The sequence below is a fragment of the Canis lupus genome, chromosome 11, assembly GCF_003254725.2.
Source record: "Canis lupus dingo isolate Sandy chromosome 11, ASM325472v2, whole genome shotgun sequence".
Classification (NCBI taxonomy): Eukaryota; Metazoa; Chordata; class Mammalia; order Carnivora; family Canidae; genus Canis; species Canis lupus.
The window spans coordinates 19,937,612-19,963,275 of record NC_064253.1 but is presented as its reverse complement, the minus strand read 5'-3'; the positions used below and the strand labels follow the sequence as shown (position 1 = coordinate 19,963,275).

At 41.8% G+C, this 25,664-nt stretch overlaps 1 protein-coding gene across 5 annotated transcripts in view; it reads right to left on the bottom strand.

Moving 5' to 3' along the window:
- Window positions 1-2,554: 2,554 nt before the first annotated feature.
- LOC112649880 (solute carrier family 22 member 4) overlaps window positions 2,555-25,664 on the bottom strand; it is a 44,585-nt gene continuing 21,475 nt past the window's right edge. Inside the window, exons 4-10 of one of the 5 annotated variants that reach the window (XM_025432398.3) lie at window positions 20,208-20,379; window positions 15,374-15,500; window positions 11,357-11,457; window positions 9,373-9,554; window positions 7,952-8,134; window positions 5,511-5,646; window positions 2,555-2,990 (exon numbers count right to left, since the gene is read on the bottom strand). In XM_025432398.3, coding sequence (XP_025288183.1) covers window positions 2,915-2,990; window positions 5,511-5,646; window positions 7,952-8,134; window positions 9,373-9,554; window positions 11,357-11,457; window positions 15,374-15,500; window positions 20,208-20,379 — 977 coding nt within the window. In that variant the 3' untranslated portion in view covers window positions 2,555-2,914. Of the gene's footprint in view, window positions 2,991-5,507; window positions 5,647-7,783; window positions 7,907-7,951; window positions 8,135-9,339; window positions 9,555-11,356; window positions 11,458-15,373; window positions 15,501-20,207; window positions 20,380-25,664 lie in introns of those variants that run through there. The other 4 variants (XM_025432397.3, XM_025432399.2, XM_025432400.3 and 1 more) reach the window with 4 other exon arrangements.

Here is a 25,664-nt window from a genome sequence, read left to right as displayed (position 1 = left end):
CACACCTGAGATGGGATGCCATTGGAAGGTTTTGAGTGGAAAAGTGACATGATCTCATTTAGATAATTCAGGCTGCTGTGCTACAGATAGACTCAAGGCAGAGAAGGAGCAGAACCAAGGAGGAGAGATTGGTTCAGAAGCTAACAGAATCCAGGTAGACACTAGATTCTGAAATATGCAATGTCAGATTGGCTGCCAGTCTGAAATTGCTGCTCACAAGCGAGTGCAGGATGTTGCCTTGTAGACCTAACTTTAAATGTAGTTTTTAAAAATCAGGAATGAAGGGGGGGTGGGCAGGGGGTGGGGGTGACTGGGTGACGGGCACTGAGGTGGGCACTTGACGGGATGAGCACTGGGTGTTATTCCATATGTTGGCAAATCGAACACCAATAAAAAATAAATATATATAAAAAATTAAAATAAAAAAATAAAAATAAAAATCAGGAATGTAGGAACACCTGGGTTGAGCATCTGCCTTTGGCTCAGGGCTTGAGCCTGGAGTTCCAGGATCCACATCAGGGGCTCCCTGCAGGGAGCCTGCTTCTCCCTCTGCCTGTCTCTGCCCCTCCCTCAGTGTCTCTCATGAATAAATAAATAAAATCATTTAAAAAAATCAAGAATGAATCTTGAATTTAACCAAATACTATTTTGGCATGTGTTGATCTACTTGGTCTTTGAACTACTAAAGAGATGATCATCTGTGTACTTGTTGCCTTTACAGAAACAGATTTTAAAAAGTTGTCTCTTACTATTTTAAAATATAAAGCACCTGTACAAACAGCAATAAAAGGTAATCATCACATCCTTACTTTTTCTATTTAGAGAAAGCTTTGAGGGCATTGTGTATATAGGTATTTAAAAACTTTAATGTCTCTGTATCAAACAAACATTTCCAGCAAACTAAAGTTATAAAGTTTCTTAACTAAAAGAAAAATTTATCGATGCTTCTTAAATGCAAGAAAACACTATGATAAACAGTTCTATAGAGGATAAAAAGAGAAATAAGGTAAGTCCCTAGCCTCCCAGAGGCTGGGGGGTAGGGCAACCAGACAAGAGTCCCCAACTCAACGAAGGTAACAGAGCACAGAGGAGGAAACAGCCATTGCTGGTGGGAAGGAAGTTAAGAAGAGCTTCTTGGGAGGCGGCGTGACCTGCTCTCTGTGGGACAGGCTACTTAGTGCTCAGCAAAGCAGGTTGAAAGGTGATGCAGACTGGCTGCATCCACGGGGGAGGTAAAAGCACTGGGTGGATGAAGCTATGCACCTGTGTCTCTGGTGACAAAACATAAACTATTCTAGGATATTCTAGTGGATTTTAAAGTAATGCTCAAAAGGTAGGCTCAGTATGTCAGTAGGATATAAAATCTGTGTTAGAAATAGGGCAACAGAGGAAAAAATTGGGGGTTAATCAGAATAGTTCAAGATAAAGAACTTGAAAAATTAAGGACTATTTGTCAAAAAATGTTACATCCAAGTTTCCTCTAAGAGATAGTGAACATTTACATTTGGGCATAATTATTTTTAGGATTTTTATTTTTGGGTATGTTAAAGGGTCAGGAGCTTACCACTGAGTTGCTGTCAGAGAAGCCACTTTCAACAAGAGCATGCTGTCCCAGTCTCTGAGAGTAACCTCTTGCTCTGCTGTCATCTCAGCATGCCTGCAACGTGCTGAGACTGAGACCTGACATTTATCTCCTGTGCTTGGGAGAATACATTTCCCCAGTAGTGGCATTTATTACCTACCACCCCCCCGCCCCCACTCATTTGTGGAACTGCCACCAGATGCACTCCTGGATGGAGAGGCTAGCAGCTGCATACTCTGCTTAGGAAGGAATCTATTAATGGAAAGAACTGTTTTAAGATTGTTAGCTTGGATGGCCTTCTTCCTGGGGGCTGAGAGCTCTTAGTGCCGGGCACACAGACCATTTTACCCATCTAACTGGTTTGTGGCTTTCCTGATTGTCTGTTTACCAGCAAAATACCTCTTCAGTCACTCTAAAGAAACAAAGTTTAAACACGTGCTCAAAAAACTCACAACTAATGTGGACCATTAAAAAGGCCATGAGTTTATAGCCACTGAAATTGTAGTAGGGAGCTGTCTTGGTTCCCTTCTCAGAGGCCAACAGGTCATATGAGCCAGGCTACTTGATCACTTGCTGCATTTCACTTGTAAAACACTATTAATATCTGCCATCGGGGTACCTGGGTGGCTCAGTGGTTGCTGCATCTGCCTTTGGCTCAGGGTGTGATCCCAGGGTCCTGGGATTGAGTCCCACATCAGGCTCCCCAGAGGGAGCCTGCTTCTCCCTCTGCCTATGTCCCTGCCTCTCTCTGTGTGTCTCTCATGAATAAATAAATAAAATCTTTTTAAAAAATCTGCCATCAATTCCCTTCAAAAGTTTGTATAAAATTTTGTGGATAGAAATACTGCCTATAATCATCATTTAGTTATGGCAGCATATAAGTTCACTTCAAAAACTACTATAATTTTGAATGTGCAGTTTCCCTTACACACACACACACACACACACACACATACTGTTGTCACCTGACAGTTGTGTTAATGCAATGACATTCTTTTTATTTGAATAGTATTTGTATGTTTGGTAATGAGATACAAATTTATCTTTGTATGGATTTACCAGTCTTTGCCCAACACGTTTTCAAAAAATCTTCTGAACCCATGTCATCAAATTCATTAGGAAGGTGGACTCTCTAGAAATGATGTGGTTTTTAAAATAAGAAGATTATTGGAAGAGTGGCCCAGAGTGTGCTCTATGACAGGCATTTCTCAATAGCAAAGCTATCTTAGTGTTAATCATTAGCGTTGGTCCAATTCCTCAGGAAAGGCTTTGGTTTCTTCATAGAGTCTTATACATGTGGTTTTCAGGTCACCAAGTGAGGTGGAAACTTTATCAGAATGAAGTTATCAGAACTTTGGGATTTTCTTCTTTCTCCACTGAATCTCTTGTCCTTTTCCTAAATCTGAACCTGAAAATAAAATAAGTGCTGAAGAAAATTAAATATTCAAGACTCTCCTCCCCAAAATGCCAGACTGACATTGAAAAACATTTATCCAGTCAATGAATATAATTCTGATAATAGCTTAGGAGTCTAGAGTTTTGTACTCTATAATTTTATAGTTTCTCTGAGAAAAGGATAGAGTGGTAAATATGAAGTTCTCAGCAAGCTAAAGTTGGTATTGAAATAGTCATATCATTGGAAGAAAACGACTTTTGGGGCATATTTTGCTGTATATGTTCTGTCAGGGATCAGAATCCACTCATATAAAGATTTATGTTCTTCATGGCCACACACTAAAGACACATTATCTTACATAACCTCACAATAGCCATATGAGCTATTCCCATATAATAAATGTGAATCCTGAGGTTTACTGAAAATTAAGCCATTTCCCCAAATTTATGCAATAGATTTGGGTTTTGAAGCCAGGCAGTTCAACTCTAGAATCTAAACCTCTACAAATCCACTCGACTTTAATTGTTTGCCAATCTGTGATATCATAGAAAGATATTTGATTTTTGTCACTCGTCTTTTGTTCTAATGAGACAACTACTCTTGGGGAGGGCCTCTTGATAGCTTCAGGATGGAAGCTGGTCACCAGAAAGACCAGACCTTGATTAGAAGCCTGGAACTTTTCAGCCACACCTCCCAACATCCAAGGAGGGGCAAGGGGCTAAAGGTTGAATTAGTTATTGATCATACCTATGTGATAAAAACCTCCATAAAACTCCATGAACAGGGGTACCTGGGTAACTCAGTGGTTGAGCGTCTGCTTTTGGCTCAGGTTGGTCGTGATCCCAAGATCTTGAGATCGAGTCCTGCATTGGGCCCCCCCATGGGGAGCCTGCTTCTCCCTCTGCCTAGTCTCTGCCTTTCTCTCCGTGTCTCTCATGAATAAATAAATAAAATCTTAAAAAACAAAAACAAAACAAAACAAAACAAAAAAAAACCCTGAACACTGAAGGTTACTGAGGTTCAGAGAACTTCTGAATTGGTGAACACATCCATGTGCCAGGATAGTGGTGCTCCCCAACTGTATAAGGACAGAAGCTCCTGTACTCTGGACCTTTCTGGACCTTACCCTTTGTACCTCTTCATCTGGCTGTTCATATATATCCTTTATAATAAATCTGAAACGGTAAGGAAAGACTATATGAGTTCTGTGAGTCATTCTGATAAATTACTGAACTTGAGTTGGGGGGCAGGGGTTGTGGAAACACCAGACTTTGAAACCAAGTTGGAGAGAAGTGTGCATAACTGAGGACCTGATATTTACCACTGGCATCTGAATGCCAGTCTTGTGGGACTCTCTTAAACCTGTGGATTCTGATGCAAACTCTGGTGGTTAGCATTTGAATTGAATGAAATTATAGGACACCTAGTTAGTGTCAGAAGTGGCTGGTATCAGGAAGAAAAAAATCACATAATCTCATAGGTAAACACACACTCGTACAAACAAAAAAAGATATCGAATCGTTTTATTTCATATTTCTGTATAAATGTGTATATACCTGCCACTGAAATTTCCTTTCCTGTCACTGCTTGTTGATGACCTTTGCCAGTTTTCCTGCTGAGCGAGCTGTCTTTTTCCCACTGACTGCTGAGAGTCCTGTACATGAGCTGTATAAGCCCCATGTGTATATTGTGTGTTATAAATATTTTTCCCCTGGCTTTCTGACCTTTGTTTTTATTTATGGTTTCTTTTCTTGCTGTGCCAACAATTTCTAAAGTTTCATAATCAGACATAGTAATCTTATCCTTTATGTCTCTTTGCTTTTCATATCATGCTCAGAAAGGCCTTTTCTGATGTTACAAAAATATATATGTTTTCTTCTGGTACATTTATGATTTTACAGTTTTAGGCCTCAATTTTTAATCACTTTGCAATTTATCTTGATGTATTTATTCTGAAGTAGGATTCAAGTTTTTTATTTATCCAATGTGGCTGGCTGAATTCTCTAACACCTTTTACTGAATAGTTTAATTTTCCTTACTGATTTTGAATTGCTACTTTTTGGCATAGACTGAGTTTCATATTTTCTTGGATTTAATTTTGAACTCTATTCTGCACCATTCTATTCCTACACCATTTCTATTTCTGTTCCTACATCATTATCATTAGTATTTAATTACCTTTAATTACTTTTGCTTAGTAATATACTTTATTATCTGATAGAACTGCTTTCTACTGACCACCACTCTGCTTGTTCAGAAATTTCCTGGCTATTCTTGGCATATTTCTTCCTTCTGAGGAATTTTGGTATCAGTTTTTTTTTTTAATTTTTTATTTATTTATGATAGTCACACACAGAGAGAGAGAGAGACTGGCAGAGACATAGGCAGAGGGAGAAGCAGGCTCCATGCACCGGGAGCCCGACGTGGGATTCGATCCCGGGTCTCCAGGATCACGCCCTGGGCCAAAGGCAGGCGCTAAACCGCTGCACCACCCAGGGATCCCTTGGTATCAATTTTTAAAGTTCCACTTACCCTTTGACTTTCTGCATCTGCTCTAAGGTCTCTGGTAGAGTCATTCCAAAACTTTCAGGGAAAAAAAGGGTGATGATTCCAATGAAGACAGTCAGGCTGCCCATGACAATGTAGGGCAGAACTCTATTGTAAGCACCTGTAAGGCACAGGAACATCAAAATTAGATACAGGGATTCTCCAGATGCTCCTGGGAAGGAGCATTTTGTAATGATGGCAAACAGTATTTGAGAGCAGTTTTAAACCTGACCATTATCAGAAGGAAAAAGGTATGCAAAATATCACAGTTTCCTTTTTGATAGAAGCCATTGCCTTTGTGATTTCCATAATCATTTTCCTACATGATTTTGCATTATCAAAAGGTCTTTCATGCCAGTTGGCATTCTCTAAACCACTATTTAACCATGTGTGACAGATGTTCCTTTGATGGAAGTCTTTGCCTACCAAGTTTTCCCTCTCAAGGTGGAAGTAATTGGAGATGAGAGATGAGAGGATATAAGGAGAAAAAGGATATCATAGGGACAGGTCTGGCCATGATGACTGGTGTGACCTTTGCTTTTGCCTGAACCAGTAAGTAGGCCGCAATGGATAGCTGGTCCAAAGAGCCAGGAGACTTAAAAAAAAAAAACTAAGTAATATGTTCAGTCTAATTTCAATCACTAAATGTCAGGCACAGTGAGGGCCCTATACCTGGCTTTGGTTTCTTTTTGCACATTTGTGTATCTTGGTTTTGTAACGTAATTGTAAGAACCATTCCACCTCTTCCTTATCTGGCATTACTTGCACAGGAGAATAATAGATCCTCATCTTGCTTCCTTTCTGCAAACAGAGATTACAGAGGAACAACATACCCAAGAATTTTATTTGAGAGAAAATGTTAATCTTGAAGTTTCTCTGAAGCATCTCTGTCACTAACAGGAGTAGCTACTGTGGAATAGAAAAGCTCTGTGTCAGACTCCTCCATTTCTTATGTACCAATGGTCTGCCCTTAGACCAAGTGAGCATAGTTTGAAAGTATAGGAAGATACAAAGGGTAAATGACATCATTCATAATAATAATGTGCTTTCCTAGGGGTTGTTCAGGGTAAACGTATGCAGTATGTTTAAGATAAGAAAATGTTTCACTTTCTCTGCAAATATGAGGGTGTACCTTTCCTAAGGATTCGTATATAGTATTTGTGTGCATGTTTGAACCAGTAACCAATAGACAAATAGGAAGAATAAGGAGGTGTATTAACATCTCTCACTGTCAGAGTACTTATGGAGTTTAGGCTTGGAGTGCCAGATCCTACATCCATTGAGCAACCCACTGAAGGCCCTATGTGGTGTTATTCCAGATTGAGAAATGTAACTATATAAAAACTAAAATTTCCTAAAATATCATAAAGTCAAAAATAAATGATGAACTAGGAAAAATATTTACATATTTATATATGCAGAGAACTAGTTTCTTTTAATCAGAAAGAGCTCTCACAAATCAGGGTCACCTGGGTGGCTCAGTTGGTTAAGGGTCTGACTCTTGACTTCTGCTCAGGTCATGATCTCAGGGTCCTGACATGGAGCCCTGAGTCTGACTCAGCACTCAGCAGGACTTCTGCCTGAAGATTCTCTCCCTCTGCCCTTCCCCTGAACTCACATGAGCACTTGCTTATGCAGTTTCAATCTCTCTCTCAAATAAATAATCTTTTAAAAAAGATCGACCTTATATATAATTAAAGAATTAGAGATGAAAGCAACTATAATATCTATTTTTCAGATAACAGATTACCAATGATTAAAAAATTGGATAATTCCCATTGCTAGTGAGGATATGGAGAAACAGGCACTCTCATATATTGATAGTCAGATTGTAAATTAGTACAATATTTAGAGGCCAGTTTGGCAATATCTATGAAAATATTAAATTGCTCCAAGGATCCATGCATCCAAGTGTACATAATTAAATGAACAAAGCGTCTTAGGAGTATAGAGGAATGTTCATGGTAGTGTTATTTGTAATAACAAAAACCTGGAAATGGCCTAAATGTCCATCCACTGAACCTAGTTAAACAAATTATGTATATACATGCATTGGAAGAACATATACTAACTAAAAAGAAGATAAAAGCTCTATATACTAATATGGAAAGATATTCTGAAACAATGCTAAGTTAAAAAAGTTGTGAAACAATATATATAATTTTGTTTATGTTTTTAATTTTATTGTGTGTGTGTATATATATATATATATATATTTTTTTTTTTTTTCAAAACAAAATGTCTGAAGGGCTACTCACCAAAGTGTTAATATTAGCTACTTCTAGGGCTGCAATCTGGGGAGCCGAGAGAGAAGAGGTGAACTTGTACTTTTTCCAGTACTTTCTGTGCTGTTTGCATTTTTCACAATGAAAAATCTATTCCTTTATATTTGAAAAAAAAGAACAAATTGACAAGATGCATCTCACCGAGGTAAACAAAGTAGGGAGCAATGATGCTGCCCACTCTGGAGGCCATGGATGTGACCCCCACAGCCATGTTCCTGACCAGGGTGGGGTAAAGCTCTGCAGTGAACACATACAGCATGGAGAAAGCGGAGGTGATCCCAAACTTTCCTAACATCACCAGACCAATGGACAAGAAGTTGTAATCTGGAAGAGAGACCCAGGGTAAATAGAGGTGCTTTTGGAAGTAAGACTTTGTTAACAGCTGCTTTTGTTGTCCTTTTGCTTGTATAGCAATGTTTCTAGAATATAAAGATATTCCCGGGGTACCTGGATGACTTAGTCACTTAAGCTTCTGACTCATGATTTCAGCTCAGGTCATGATCTCAGGATCTTGAGATCAAGCCCTGAGCTGGGCTCTGCCTGCTTAAGATTCTCTCTCTCTCTCTCTCTCTCTCTCTGGGATGCCTGGTAGCTCCATGGTTGAGCATCTGCCTTGGGCTAGGTTGTGATCCCGGAGTCTTGGGATCGAGTCCTGTATCAGGCTCCCTGCAGAGAGCCTGCTTCTCCCTCTGCCTGTGTCTTTGTCTTTCTCTCTGTTTCTCGTGAATAAATGAATAAAATCTTAAAAAAAAAAAACAAAAACCTTCTCTCTCTCCCTTCCCCTCTACCCCTTCCCTCCCCGCTGCTCTAAAAAAATAAGTTCCCCAAGTAACACTTTCTCCTCAAATATCTTAATAACTGGACATGAGCAAAGATGGAGAGTGACACATTGCTTTCTGTTTTGTTCTACTGTTATTCAAGATCATTTATGCATTCAGGGACCTTTGTCCACTTCTATTTGTTACAACAGTTTCATGGAAGTTGTTAGCATGTTAATATAGTTAAACTTAACCTTCAACGAGAAGGAGCAATCCTTTCTATCCTGTTTATTATTATTAAAAAATATATATTTCTATGTATAATACTATGTTATCAATGATCTACTGACAATATTAATAAAATGAGAAAGTTAGAAATGAGGAGAAAGAAGAAGCAAGCATCTTCTTGTGCCCTAACTACTTAAGGATTACAGACCCTAAAAATCACGGACTTAATACTGGAACCGGCAGGTACTACACACTGCAACACTGTAATATGCTCCTTAGAGAAGAGGTTTGAAAGTACCAAGGCGATGATTCACGTCCTTAGTCTTCCTGGCAGGCAGTGATTTCTGATCCTCTAAAGCTGACTCCCATTTCAGGGGAGTTATGACCACAGAAGATTATGTAGTTAGCTATCACTTGTCTGGTGGACCTATGAAGAGCTTATAATGTAAAGGTGACACAAACAGGGTACAGTGACTAAAAATTAGTCTAGTTAAGGTTTGGATCTTTCTTGGTAAGCTGTTAATATTGGTTGTTAACTTTTACCTGCAGGTACCATCTGAATTAAGAGAAGCACACCTCCTCCCAAGAACAGTACTCCAGCTATGATATAACGCCTAGGCAGAGTTCGCAGTAGCAGCCAGGCTGTAATGTAAGCTGGAACTTCAATCAGGGCAGAAAGGAAACAGTTCAGGTAGGCATCTCCATGTAAATTTGGAGCATTGAGAGACAGAGCAAAGTAACCCACTGAGGTTAGCATCCTGAAAGACAAAAGAAAAAAGGAGAGCCTGAACCATTCAATAATCCCATGACAGTCAAGAAATTGTTTAGATCTTTCTGTCCTGCAAGTAGCCACTAGCCACATATGGCTGCTTAAAGGTCAATACGTTAAAATTAAATTAAATTAACAATTAAATTAAATTAAAAATTCAGTTTTTTAGGCACACTAGCCACACTTCACCAGCTTAATAACCATATGTGACCAGTGGCTACTATAATGGACAACTCAAACATAATATATTTCATTGTTGTGGAAAGTTCTATTGGAAAGCACTAGTTTAGATATACCAACATTCAATAACACCTACCCTGATCTAATTAATTTCAATATTTCCTGAACAGTTTGTACATCCTCATGCCCTTATAATTATTATTTGAAGAAAGATCATCAGTCACGTCAGTGAATACAAAATCCAGATTTTATTCCTATACAAAAGAAAAATGAAGACACATAGGTAAATACTGTGGGATTCACTTTCAGTGAATTCTAGTCAGTTTATTAAAAGTCACTTGAGGGAAAAGAATGAAAGTCCCACAATGGTTCAATGTTTCCCAGAGTACACACTGCATGTCCTATCATTACAATCAACTTCCACAGAACTGCAAAGCTCTTCTGGGCAAAAATAACTGCACTTTGCAGACTCCTCTGTGGAGACATTTGCTAATTATGAACATGACTGAAAAGCAGAGCATGTCTCAAAAATGTTTTCAGGAACATTGTTGGATCTTTTTATACATACTCTACCAGGTTGGGTAGTACAGGGCTAACCCAAAACAAAAGAAAAAATTAAACTTGATTGCTCTAAGGATCTTAGCGTTTCACATTTGATAATAAGTGCACTGTAGGCAAAACTAGTGACTAGTTTATTACTGGCTCAGTGATGCGCAAGATACATTTGTACCAATGACAGATGCTGACCTAGAAGAAGTAAGGAGGTCTAGAGTGAGGAAAGCCCTGCTTAGGACACATTTGCTAAATCCAGAGCCATAACTCTGTCATTGATTTTTTTCTAACTGCAAAACAGGATGGCCCTAAAAATAGACTCACTACAGTCTCTGAACCTTTGATTTTTTTGTGTTGCTGTTGGCGGGTAGGGATGTTCTTTTCTTCTTCCTCGTTTCTTGGAAGATACATTATTAAATCTAGACAAAGTCCATTCATTACCTCTATGCCTGAAAATCACTTGGTAGTTTGCTATTGGCAAGTGTGAAAAGCTCATCAAAGCTCCCACACCGGGGATCCCTGGGTGGCGCAGCCTTTGGCCCAGCGTGTGATCCTGGAGACCCGGGATCGAATCCCACGTCGGGCTCCTGGTGCATGGAGCCTGCTTCTCCCTCTGCCTATGTCTCTGTCTCTCTCTCTCTGTGTGACTATCATAAATAAATAAAAATTAAAAAAAAAAAAAAGCTCCCACACCGGCAGTGGGGATTCAGGTTGTTCTAATGTCACTGTTATGTTGACACTACAGCTTCAGGAAGCGGAAGCTGAATTAGCCTCTCAGTTTCAGCAATTTTATTAGTATTAATCCCAATTGCTTTCGGAGGGGAGGGACACTTTCCCTGTGGGCCATAGTACTGCAGACATAAATATTGTTCCCTGTGACTTTTTTTAGTATCCAGTTCCATGAATTGAATGGAGGCATTTCCAAATTACTTAGAAGTCTATAATTTTTATTTTGTTTTAGGAAGAGTCAGTCCTTGCCCTGACGTTGCTATGAATTAGAGAAAATCAGTTGTATACTTGTGTGCTGCATAGCACATTTCTAGATCACTTATTACTTACCACAGCAGCAAAGACATAATGGTTATTGTGGCAATATTCCGAGTCCTGAACAGGTCCAGAATGAAAACTTTCTGCTGACTTTGGAGTTTTAGTTCCTGAAGCTAAAATAATGCAAATAACCATGAGATTAAGAGGTAATGAGGAGGTATCTTCAACTACAGCAAGGTGGGAAAGACTTATGCATATGACTCTACTTCGCCTTGAATATGCTCAGAAGTCTGGAATTTGAGGGGAATCAGCGCATCTACTTATATGATGCTAATTCTAACACTTGAAAATACTTGTGGCCCATTTTAGATGCAAACTTTAAAATATATAACATTGGCTTCACTGTCTTTTTATATAAAGCCTGACTGCTAATAGCCTTTTCTTGACTCATGGTCACCACCCTGGTGATTTTAATCACACAGAGGATGCTATGATCCTCTGGACCTGTTTAGTGGGTAATGCCAAACAGCCCCAACCTGCCTCGAGGTCCATGTCTGCTTTTTGGACTTTTCTTGTTGTTGTCTCAGTGTCAGAACAGATTTGGGTAAACTGAGGGACTTTGGGCAAGTGATTATGTACTCCTTCTGAGCATCAGTTTACTTCTCTGTTAAAAAGGTATAGTAATTGGGAGTTGAAAAAATTAAATGAGATCTCACATATATAAAGCTTAGTATAGTACTTGAACCATGGTTAATGCCCAATATGTTTTAACTGTAATTATTACTATTACTATTACTGCAACACTGAGAAAAAGATTCTAGCCAGTTGGCTAGTTGCAGTTTCTTACTGCTATCAATGGGCTTTCTTCCTTTACTCTTAATCTTAATTTACTAAAGGCAACTTCCCATGTGTTAGGAATCTAGATAACCAAACTTATTGAAACTTGTAAAGGCTCTGAGGTAGAGGATCTTTTTGGGATATGGTGTGTGTGTGATAAAGAGGCTTGAGAAGGAGTGTTTATTGTGAGGGAGTGAGACTGCCAGACTGCCTTTAGAGCAGATGCTCCCCAGATGTAAGCATCCTTCTCTCTAAGAATAACCAGATACTCCCTCCTGCTGCTCGCAGACATATTATCTTTCTTTTTCTACACTATTTGGAATGCACAGCTTTAGAGCATACCCCTGGCCATATATCACTATTATCACAACCCAAATAAAGCTCCTGCATAAACTAGTGGGAACTTAAAGTCTTCACGGAGGGTTCTGGAAGTGGTGTCATGCACGTATAGGATCTGTGCATCAGGCATAAGCTAACACTTGGTGTTTCCACAGGGCCCTTATGAAAATGCAGATTGCCAGGTCCCCACCTTGCCTGCTGAATCTGAACCTTTCCTGGGACCCTGAAGCCTAGGACTCTGTATTTTTAAAGCTCCTTGGGTGATTTTTCCCCCCTTTTGGGTGATTGTGATAACAGCCAGTTTTACAAACCTCAGGACAAGAATATTCTTGTGTCCAGTCCTAGTCTCTGTATGGAGTCCCAAAATACCTTTGGACCAGACACCCTGAGCAGGTTGAAAGTGCTTCAGAAGGAAAGCCAGAAAAGCCCAAGATAGCTTTCCAAGGTGATACTACTCTATATTTATTTTTCTGTCCACTGCCTCTAACACAAGGTAAGAAAGCATATGCTCTTAAGCACATACTTGAACCATGGTTAATATGTACTTTGGCAACAGAGAGGCCTAGTGAGACTTCTAGCTGTGTGGTTCTGGGCAAATTACTTAACTTCTCTGTACCTCAGTTTCCTCTCCTGAAAACAAGGACTTAGGGACGCCTGGGTGGCTCAGTGTTTGAGTGTCTGCCTTTGGCTCAGATCATGATTTCAGGGCCCTGGGATGGAGCCCCTCATGGAGCCCCACATGGAAACCCATATCAGGCCCCCTGCTTAGCTGGGAGTCTGCTTCTCCCTCTGCCTGCCACCTCCCACCCCGCTCCTGCTCTCTTTCTCTCCCTCAAATAAATAAATAAAAATCTTTAAAAATTTATATTTTATAGGGGCACCTGGGTGGTGCAGTGGCTGAGCATCTGCCTTTGGCTCAGGTTGTGATCCTGGGGTCTTGGGATCAAGTCTTGCATCATACTCCCTGCTGGGAGCCTGCTTCTCCCTCTGCCTATGTCTCTGCCTCTCTCTGTGTGTCTTTCATAAATAAATAAATAAAATCTTAAAAAAAAAAAGAAAAGAAGAGCCTAGAGTGGTGCCTACTAGCTATGGCTTTACATGAACATCAAATAAGGTGAACACTGTGCCTGACACCTGGTAGACTCTCCATTGTCATTCTGGGCAGACCATGTTTGCTGGCACAGAGTTCTGTGGATCCTCCTAAAGAGGACCCTCGCCCCCCCTCCCAACCTCCTTTGCCAGGAGGGGAGCAGTAGAGGTGAGTACAGGCTCCCCTTCCCTCAACGGGCATGTCCAGTCAAGGCTCCACGTGTCTAACAACAGGAGCGCCAACAACAAGGCGCTGTCAGACACATGTGTTTTGACACTGGACTTTATTCTTATTTGCCCATAATTATCTCCTCTATGTTTTTTGACTGCTTTCAACCATGTATGTTTGATCTCCACTACTAAATTGTAAGTTCCTCAAAGACAGGAATCAGATCACATAGCCAAGAAATATCATCCAACAACCAGTACCACCCTGAGATGTAGAAGAGTCCACTGGATGCTCCTTAAATAAATTATTTAAGGCTGGGAATGAAATTTTTGATCAGAAGGGCAAAGGATTAAGAAATATTTGCACTGGCAGCCCTCTGAGAGCTTGGGCTCAGGGCCCTTAAATGAATCCTTCAGCTATTGCCAGGATATCTGTTTCTGTCAGAGATCCCAAAGGCCAGGGATGGAGGAAGCCCTCATGGTGGAACCGTGGTATGCCCACCACCCTCCACAGAGCCCTGCTTTCTAGGGTAGCCAGACTTGAGTCTATGCAGACTTAAATGTGGGGCAGGCATACTGTTGTTGCAGCTGCCCTAGTCTTTTTTTTTTTTTTAAGATTTTATTTATTTATTCATGAGAGACACACAGAGAGAGGCAGAGACACAGGCAGAGGGAGAAGCAGGCTCCATGTAGGGAGCCCAATGTGGGACTCCATCCCGGGACTCCAGGATCGAGCCCTGGGCCAAAGGCAGGTGTTAAACTGCTGAGCCACCCAGGTGTCCCTGCCCTAGTCTTCTTAAGGTATCCTGAGCAATCCCCTACCCTTCTCCTAGCGAGGAATGCCCTGCCCCATCTTCTCCATTCATCTAAGTCCCCCAACCCCTGGGTTGGACCTGCCTCTTCAGCCCTGAGTCAATCTATTTGCGCTCTCTGCAGGTACACAGCATCCACTCCTTGGATACTTAGCACTCCCTCCCTCCTGGCATCATTCATGTTACATCTAATCCTCTTGACACTCTTAGCTACATGTTATGCTCCTTAAGCATAGGAACTGTATCTAATTTTTCTTATTTTCTTTAGGATCTGGCACAGGCCATGGACGGAGAGTCCTCAATGACTGTCAGGAAGTGCAGCTGCTACCATAATATATTATCTTTTCCTCGTGGCCTCCTGCCTTCAGGGGTGAACCCTCAAGCCTACACTTTCACGCCTTTAGGTTGTTAGACACGACATACCAAGACTAGAGGCATACCCAGCTTCCTCGGCAGCTTTGGCACAATTCAGAGTATGGTGGGGAAATCCATGGATGGAATACCCTCAACCACATTTTCCTCACTTAATCTGGACATTCAAAAATCACCAGTATGTAAGTGCACCAGTGGTACAGAGCAATACCAGTAAAAAGTTGGATATAAACTTGCTGAAGGAAAGGAGGAACTCATATTTAATCAACACTTGCTATATACTAAGCAGTTTACATATATGATTGCACCTAGTTTCTACACAGCACTCTGAGGTGGGTTTCAGCTCAGTATTTAATCATCACAGTGTCTCTAAGGACTCACAAAGAGCCTGGATCGTAGTGGGCACACAGTGGATTAAGTTAAATAAAAAATGCATAGCTGATTTTAGGAGGACACATTTGCAAATGCTTACCTCCATAGGATCAAAAATCACCACTGGGGCAGCTATGTTGTTCATTTTTGCAGCTTTTTGGATGATATTTTCAGCCTCTCTAAATCTTCTCTGGGATATCAACCACCGGGGAGATTCGGGAATAAACCTGGAATACATTTTTAATGGTTTATAATTTTTCACAATCACAAGGTTTGATACTATTCACCATAAATTGCCCCCCCCCAAATTTTTATTTTGTAAGATTTTAGTCTGTTTAAAGAAAATCAGGAAGGAGGCCTCGTAAGATTTCCGTTGATAACAGGAATAATAAAGCACCTCCAAATTTCAAAGTTCTGATCAAATAACAAGGCTGATCATCAGTTGTGCTTGAAGCCAGGACCAAACCATGGGTGGGTTTAACTGTGGGTGCCATAAGCCAGGGCACTGGGGGACAGTCATTTCAAACTGAATAGCCAGTGAAGCTCTTAAAGAAACACAATCTAGTGTCTTTTTAGTGTGTCCATCCCTTGGAGAATTCCTGGTGCCCCAGCTGATGATGGTCAGAAGTTTATCAGGTAAAGGATGCCCTTTACCATGGAGCCATTTGTGGTTTTGGGTTTTTCCTGGAGTCAGAGGAGGAAAGTGTATATATGGACATCCTCCTATGAGCTGCTATCCCTGTGGCTCTCAACAGACTCCCAGGTCAGTGAGTAACCAAATCAGTTTTTAGGAGACATTGTTGTCTTTTTTTTTTTTTTTTTTTCTAATGTCTAGAAACTTAAAATTTTTTTTATTGCACACAGTTCACTTCTTTCCTAATTTTTTTCTTTTTTTTTTTTTTAAGATTTTATTTATTTATTAGAGACACAGAAAGAGAGAGAGAGAGACAGAGAGACAGGCAGAGGAAGAAGCAGGCTCCATGCAGGAAGCCCAAAGTGGGACTCGATCCTGGGTCTCCAGGATCAGGCCCTGGGCTGAAGGCGGCGCTAAATCACTAAGCTACGGAGGCTGCCCTATTCTTTCCTAATTTTTCTATTTTTTTCTATTTCTATCTATTTTTATCATACTTACATTTATTTATATTTTCCTATTTTTTCCTACTTTTTATTTCTCAGCATTTCTTAGCCATTCTCCTTCCAGCTCTCGTTTTTCTTACCTGTCAGTACTCAATCATCCTAGAAAATAAATTACATGTAGCAGATACAGAAGCCTCCTATAAGTAAATGGGCCCCTCTGGAGCCTCAACAGGAATTAATCCCAGCGCACAACACAGCTTATCAAATGGCCAAGCCTCAGCTTCCTTCCCCAGATTCCTAGCACATGGGTTGAAAAATGAACCCAGTTTATGCCTTTTTTAAAATTAATTAATTAATTAATTAATTAATTTTTTAAGATTTTATTTATTTATTCATGAAAGACACACAGAGAGAGAGGCAGAGACACAGGCAAAGGGAGAAGCAGGCTCCATGCAGGGAGCCTGATGTAGGAGTCAATCCCAGGACTCCAAGATCACACTCTGGGTCGAAGGCAGGTGCTAAACCACTGAGTCACCCAGGGATCCCCTATTTAGGCCATTTTGGAATATGCCTTTAGTTGGTCCCTGTAGGAACTCTGATGTTAGGTTATTGACCTTCAGTGAACAGGGCTGTGCTGTCTGAGAAAGCTTTCTGCAGTGTTCTGTAGCTGTGTTGTCTAATAAAGTAGCCAATAAATTGCATGTGGCTATTGAGCTGGTGTAAATAATGTAAATGAGCAAATGAAATTTTTATAGTATTCACTTTAAATTAATTTGAATTTCAATAGCAGCATGTGGCTAGTGGCTACTGTGTTAGTGCAGAATTAGAGCTCTTAACTTGTCAGCCATTGTATATTTCATGTGTATATACAGGCACACTTCACTTCTAATTCTGAGCAATGTCGGGACGCCTGGGTGGCTCAGTGGTTGAGCATCTGCCTTTGGTTCAGGGCGTGATCCCATGGTCCCCGGATCGAGTCCCACATCGGGCTCCCTGCATGGAGCCTGCTTCTCCCTCTGCCTATGTCTCTGCCTGCCTCTCTCTCTGTCTCTTATGAATAAATAAATAAATAAATAAATAAATAAATAAATAAATAAATCTTAAAAAAAAAAATCTGAGCAATGTCTTTCCCCCACCAGGTTGTTCTTAGAAATACCCTGCCTTTCTTTCCATAGGCTCATCATGAACCTCAAGTTCTTAATGTTTGGTCAGCTAGATATTGCAAAGCTTCCCCCATGTTGCATCTACGGGCTCCTTCCCCACCCCGTACACACATACTCCATTCATACTTGTGGTCCATTCTTGCCAAACCTTTTAAAGGGAACTTGAGATATGAAAAATCCCCAAACCACCCTCAGGGCCCTGCATAGTAGGTCTACTCTCATTTCCAGCCCACCATACTTAGGGCTGCTGCCATCTTTACTTTTGCCATGGCTTTTTGCTGCATGGAGAATCAAGTCTAGCTGATGGTTTCAAAAGTTAGTGGAGCGCTATACACTCTAGCCTCTCTGCAGACTGAATTCAAATAGAACAGGGGAAAGGCATTGCTGGGAAGTCTCTATCACACACTAAGCAGGCAGCAGGGAGCATAGCAGCCCGAAGCCAGCTCCCCCATGATCCCAGCCCACCTAGACTGAAGAGCATGGCTTCCAGAAGCCCCACCCTCCAGAACCAGGTGTTCCTAAGAAAGCTGTTTTGTTTTTATAGGAAAATGATTAGACTGGTGTTAAACTTTCAGGACAAGCACACAGCCTTGTAGCACTGGCCCTGGGGCTGCCCTCTGGGGGTGGGGGGCAGTCCTGTCCCTGGGACAGTGTGCCAACAGCTGGCAGTGCTCATGAGCCAACCAGGTGACAACAAAAGGAAGAACTCTCCTTAGGGCAAGAGTAAGGCAGCTCCTCATGGAATGGACCATCTTTACTAGAAACTGAAGGGGCTGACCTATCAGACTTGTTCCTTGATGAAATATTTGGACCTAAAACACAGGTCTAAGCTGCTGAAATTGAAATCCCTACTAATCTTTTATGGTCCATCAGGGGCCTTTTCTCTCTCTCTCTCTCTCTCTCTCTCTCTCTGATAGAGGCACACAGTAATAAAGGTTGGTTATAACCTATTTTAGAAATACTGGTCTCTTATACCAAAATGACAATAGGAGCCAGGGATCATAGATTACTAACATCATTTGCCTGAGGAGGCAGAGAATAACTTTGGACTTGTCTTGTCATATGTTCTGAGAGAACCTCTGGTCACCAACATCTTTTACAGTAAATTCAGTTAGCAAGGAAATTGTGGAAAGAAGATGTGATGAAGAAGATGTTGATGATTATGATTATGATATTGATGGCTCTCATTCCAGAAAATTGCCCTGCTCTTGTAAATCTGGGGTGCTTCCTTGGAGACAGAGCTGTGTAGTGAATGGCCTGTCCTTACTTACCATAAGTTTTTCTGACCTTCAGGGTGAGTTCCAGAGAAAAACCTCCAAATCAGAAGAGTATCTAACCTTTAACACACTGTCTCTCAAATTCCAGGGAACGGAGGAAAAAAGTGCTTTCTCCTCCCAGGCACAATCCATGCCAAGAATTTACTTTGAAAAATGATAGCAGTCTTAGAAGTGATAATAAGACAGCAACTGGGAGTGGTCCCACCTGTGCTAACTGATCCAACAAGGCCAAAATATACTACCTGTCAGCCTCTATGGTTGCCTAACAGTAGCAGCAAGATAAAGGACCTTCTGGCAACTTCCTAGGCTATGTACAAAGAACAGGGAACCATGAGGGCTAGTCTAAACCATGAGATTGAAAAATGGTCAAAGAAACTTTCATTGTGTATAAGCAGGTAGAGATCAAGCAGCTCAGTGAAACCTGTCACTGCTGGGAGATTTTATATCATGAAACCAAACCAAAAAGAATTAGAGAGAGATACCCACCCAAAAAAGCAATTCCCTTTCTTCTTGCTTAAATATGGAAATAAACCTCTCCCAAAACAAAACAAAGAAATGGGGGGTTTCCCAAAAGAAAGTATGGCTGGGACTTTATTCCATTATTCTGTCTTCTCTCACCTGAAATTTCCTACATCATCATATTGGGTGAAACTGGGGCCTGTATCTCCAAACGTGTTTAATCCTGCATGAATGTGTCAAAACTGGGTGGCAGGATTGAGGAAGGAGAGATTTCTCTAAAACTCATTAAATGAAAGTAATCCTCTCATCTTCAAGACAAAGCAGAATAAACAGGCACACCTAGATGTTAATCACCCTGTGATAGGAAAACTTGAGGAAATTGTATTAAATTTGTATTAAATTGAGAGCACCAGGGTGGCTCAGTCAGTTAAGTGTCTGCCTTCAGTTCAGGTCATGGTCCCCAAATCCTGGGATCCAGTTCCCTTGTCTGGCTTCCTGCTCAGCGGGGAGTCTGCTTCTCCTTCTCCCTCTGCCCTGCTCCCCGCTCATGCTTGCTCTATCTCTCAAATAAATAAAATCTTAAAAAAAGAAAGAAAGAAAGAAAGACACTACACTAGTTGAATCCATAAGGGGAAAGATTTCCTGAGAGAAAAGTTGTCGAAAGAGCCAGGAGAGGGAGAGCTTTCTAGCTCTGCCCAACAGTACCACCTCCGCAAACATCACCAACCAACAGCCGAGAGTGGAGGGAGCCTCAGTGGGGACGCGTTTCCCGAGAACGGTGCTCTGTGGGAGCGCAGTGTGGAGCAACAGACCCCAGCAACAGGCCCACCCACAGAAAGGCCAACACTCTCCTGGCCTCGGGCGGCTCCACTGAGATGGGCCCGCGGGGAGGCGCCAGGCTCCAGCTCCAGGCCGCTGGCCCGCAGCGGGGGGCCGTCTGGGACAGAACCACACTCACCACCACAGAGGGATGCACAGCACCCCCGGCAGCGTCAGCGCCAGCAGCAGCATCCGCCAGTCTCTGATGAAGTAAGCAAACAGTGGCAGCAGCATGTAGCCAACTGCAAAAAATGTGCACACTCCTAATGTAGAGAATATAATACGAACTGACTTGCCCAGAATTTCAGTTCCTGTTCAAAACAAGGGAGGAGTATTAGCATTTTAGCTCACTTCAATATTTGCTGTTTTACATCATTACCTGGCAGTTAGGGTGAACTACAATTACTCAGGAAAGGGAAAAGGCATTTGCCTTAGGGCCCAGAGGAGGCGTGATTATGGTGAAGGACAGTGGGAAGTGACCTTGACACCTTCAAGAAGACTTGACACCTTCAAGAAGGATGAGTTTTCACGAGATTTTAAAGGAGCCACAGATTTATCTTTTGAAGGCCGTCTCATGTCACAGAAATATCATGCCCAGCCCTGAGAGGCAATCTTTTCTGAGAAAGCCACATTTCCAAAATAAGCACACAGGGTGAGGAGCAGAAAGGGTGTTCCGGGAGGCTCTTCTGAGGGACTCTGTGGGGTCACGATGCATGTAGCCTTTCCCACCTTTCCCCACTATGAACAAACAGACAAGGGATCTTGGGGAACAGTGGAAAGTTCATAGTTCATAGAGTTGTGTTAGGACACTGTTAGCTACCCTTAGGCCCTGAGAAATGATAAATAGGATCCAAAAAAAAAAAAAAAGGATCCAGCTGATCCTGAAGGTACACAGAGGGGTACACCCTCCCCCCCACCCCAGCCACCCAGGGCTGAATTCCTTGTGGCCATCCTACCCAGAGATCAGCCCCAGGCAGACATCATCTATTCAGACCAAGGAAAGAAAGAAGGAGCTATTTTGCTGGCCCAGCAGGTGGCAGCTCTAGAGCTGGCCACACACCCAGGAAACTTCACAGAGCTTTCCCAGAACACCACAAAGGCCCAAGCTTGCTTGGTGTGGGGCTTTGTTTTGGGAAAGAGAACACTGGGGTGGGGGTGGGGGGAGTGGGGAGGGGGGAGGGGCAGGGAGTGGGGGGGTGGAGTGTTGGCTTTTGCTCTGCTCAGTGTTACAGGTCTTCCAGAGATACTGCCTGCCTCTTGGAGCTCTCAGTTGCGATGGGGGAGTCCAAGAACAAGCTCCTTCTGTTGTCACGGAGCTCCAGGCCCTTTCCAGAGTCTACTCTTGGTCCTCTGACCCTGAGCCAGAGATCTGGCCAATGGCAACAGCTTTGCTTTTTGTTTGAGATCTGCCCACCATTACAGGAAAGTAGCCCAGGAAACACAAAACAGACCATTCAAAGGACCATTCAGGCTTGTCTCTCAAAAAGTATTTTCTCAGTTGTGTTAAAATGCCCTGAGCACAAGCTCAGGAATTAAGGGCGAATTCCAGAGGAGCCATATAATTACTACAGTGCATGGATCCACTTACACAAGGATTTTTTAAAAAATAAATACAGTACAGTACTGTACATGTATTTCTCTTCCTTATGATTTTCATAACATTTTCTCTAGCTTACTTTATTTTAAGAATACGGTATATAATATAGAACATAATATGTGTTAATTGGATGTTTTTGTTATTAGTAAGGCTTCTGATCAACAGTAGACTCTATTAGAAGTTAGAATCTGAGGAATTAAAAGTTATATGTGGATTTTCGACTGTGTGGGTGAAGGGTGGTCAGTGCCCCAATCCCCCATTGGTATGGGTCAATTATAGTTGGTTTGTTTCCCATTCTTGCTGCCTGCTTGTTCCTGATCCTCCAGCCCATTTCATCCTCACTCATCATAACTAAGATGTGTGCCTCAGTGGTTCCCTTTTGAACAACCATTTCTAAACACCAGACTGATAGACATGGCCAATAATGTGTGCCTCTCCCATTCCAGACTGTAGGTAATAGGCCTAACCACCTAGGGCACTTTTCAGCCTCTCTACTAATTTCCAAAGATAGGGCTTGACTTCTTTGAGGATTGTGAGTGGTATTTTCAGATCTTTTCCTACCTCAGTAATGACCCTCTTACCATTCCACAGGCAGACCCACCTTGCCATGATTCTTAACACTTTGGCTGTAATGACCATGATGTGGGAATGAATAGGGGGATGCTTTGTCCCTAAGCATTGTTTCAGCAGTGAAGCAGCAGAGGATTTGGTTGCAGAAAAGATCAAGTGCACAGGACCAAGTGAGAATCTTGTAATATCGTGAGGCCAAGGGAGCTCCCCCTACGATTCCATGACCCTGATAGGAGAAGAGAGAGAAGAGATACCAATGGATTCCTGGATAACGTCTGTCTCTAAGCTCGGGTCTCAGGCCAGAACAGCGTTATTCTGACTTTGCACAGAAAAGGGGGAACAGAGCTTTCTAAATGTAACCCTCTGTCTTTGCGGGGAGCAACACAGATGGCATGAATCTGAAGAGTTCCTTGTTAGCACGACTCCTTGCCCTCTGACTTTTAGACAGCCACTTCTCCTGACACATTATCATCATTGCTGTCACCATTATCATCTCCATAGCTAACATTTGCTTTTGAGCAGGTGCTTTGAGCCAGGTCTTCGACTACATACATTATCTCTTTGAAGTTTCACAATAATTATGAAAGAACTAATATTACCACTGGGACACCTGGGTGGCTTAGTGGTTAAGTGTCCTACTCCTGATTTCAGCTCAGTTTGTGACATCAAGATTGTGAGATCAAGCCCCACATCAGGCTCCATGCTCCATAGGGAGTCTGTTTGAGCTTCTCTCTCCCTCTCCCTCTGCCTCTTTCTCCCACTCACTATCTCTCTCTAAAATAAATAAATCTCTAGGGATCCCTGGTTGGCGCAGCGGTTTGGCGCCTGCCTTTGGCCCAGGGCGCGATCCTGGAGACCCGGGATCGAATCCCACGTCGGGCTCCCGGTGCGTGGAGCCTGCTTCTCCCTCTGCCTATGTCTCTGCCTCTCTCTCTCTCTCTCTGTATGACTATCATAAATAGAAAAAAAAAAAAAAAAAGACTGTATATATAAAAAAATAAATAAATAAATAAATCTTTAAAAAAAGATAAACTAATACTACTGCTGTTTTACACATAATCAGCTGAGCCTTAAAGAGTTGAAGCAAATTGCCTCAATTCACACGTAGGTAGTAACTGGGGCAGCAAGGATATAAGCCTGATCTGTTTGAACTATGGATACCATCTAGAAAAAAATCACCTGGAGGCAAAGCTCAGGCCTTATCAAGCACTGCTACAAATGAAATTCCTAAGGGAGACATTCATGGGACATGGGTCAGGCCATGTTCTCTTTGCAAGAAGTGAGGATTTGCATATTCCCTTCTTGGGCTGGTCTTTGAACCAAGGGGGTGGCTGACCAGACCTCTCTGAGGAGCACTAGAAGAGGAGCCCTGCTTCCTGCAGGCCTTCCATGGCCTATAGCTGCCCAACCGGTGACAGCAGAGGACAGCTGGTTGGGGATGCCTATTTTGGCCTGTTTACTCATTAGGTTTTTGCTCCTGGTTGGTCTTGGTCTGCTTGGACCTTGCAATGTCTCTTGGGAGTAAAACTCTGTCATATAAGCCGAAGAGCATGTCCCGATCAGGAGTGTTTGCCCATTGCCTGTCACTACCACTCCAATCAGAGTACTCTCTCCAAAAGGGAGTGACTCAGAAAGGGGTAAGCTCACTTCCACATTGATCAAGGCCCTTCTCTGGTTGTTATCCCAAGAATCACTGGATCCACTCCATGTGAAGGCAGGACCTAGTCTTCTATGAATGACCAACAGAGGCCTGCAGCAGACCCCAGCTCAAGAAATAAGAAGGTGGGAACACCTGGATGGCTCAGTGGTTAAGTGTCTATCTTTGGCTCAGGGTGTGATCTTGGGGTCCTGGGATCAAGTCCCACATCGGGCTCCCTGCAGGGAGACTGCTTCGCCCTCTGCCTGTGTCCCTGCTTCTCTTTCTGTGTCTCTCATGAATAAATAAATTAAAAATCTTTTTTTAAAAAAAGAAAGAGGGCAGCTCTGGTGGCTCAGCGGTTTAGTGCCTCCTTCAGCCCAGGGCATGATCCTGGAGACCCGGGATCGGGTCCCACGTCAGGCTCCCTGCGTGGAGCCTGCTTCTTCCTCTGCCTGTATCTGCCTCTCTCTCTGTGTCTCTCATGAATAAATAAATAAAATCTAAAAAAAGAAAAAGAAAGAAAGAAATAAGAAGGTGGTACAGTTGCCAGGCTATAGGGTAGGACCCAGGAACCCCTGGGTTATGAGTAGAGAGGCCATGTGCAGAGAGGTATCTGCAGAGAGCCTGGGCTCCTTAACACTCATTTGCTAGTAGAGTGAATTTGATAAGTCCTACTTCATGGATGTCTTATTCAAGGACTGAGATACCATGTGTAAAGTATCTAGTAGAATATCTGGCATGTGGTAGGTGCCCAGGAATAGCTAATTCTTTTATCCTGGTAAAAGTAATCTTTATTATCTCTGTATATAACCCAAAAAGTCTTTCTTCACTCAGTACATTGCAAACAAGGGATGCAGCAAATTTCTGCATCTTCTTAATATATTTGTATCTCATCTAATCCCTTGAAGTCTTTGAGGTACCTTATAATTTGAATATAATAAGATAACAGTAACATTAATGTTACTGTAATTAATTAATGTAAAATACAAAGAAAGGCAAAAGTTCTGCCTTGAAGAAAAGGACAAAAAATATGCAACTGGTCACCTTGAAAAAACAGTATGGCAGTTCCTGAAATGGTTAAATATAAAATTACCATATGACCTGGCAAATCCATTCCTAGGTACATATCCAAGAGACCTGAAAACACATATCCACAAAAACCTGTACTCAAATGATGATAGTAGCATTATTTTTGATAGTCAAAAAGTGGAAATAACTCAGATGGCCATCAACTGATGTGTGGATGAAGATGTTGTCAATCCATTCAGTGGAATAGTGATTCCCATGCTACAGCATGAGCCAGCCTTGAGAACATCAAGCAAAGGAAGTCAATCACAAAGACCACATGTTGTATGTTTCCACTTGTTTGAAATGTCTAGAATAGATAAATCCACACAGAAAGTAGATTAATGGTTGCCAGAGGTTAGGAAAAGAGGAGGATAGAGAATCACTGCTAATGGGTATAGGGTTTTTTGAGGAAGTGATGAAAATGTACTGGAGTTGGAAAAAGTTGATGGTTGGACAACTTTGCGAATATACTAATAACCATTAAAGTACATCTTTTAAAAGAGTGAATAGTATGGTATGCAAATTATATCTCAATTTAAAAACATTTAAAAAATGTGTGACTGATAAAGACTGCATGGTTGATACTTTCAATTTTGCCTGAATTTTCTGGTAGCCAGAGTTATAGAGGAAGATGCCATTAATCACATACTTTTGAAAAAAGGAAGAACATATATAGACCCCGGAGGAAGCAGAGTTTTAAATAAGTCAGCATAGTAGCACAA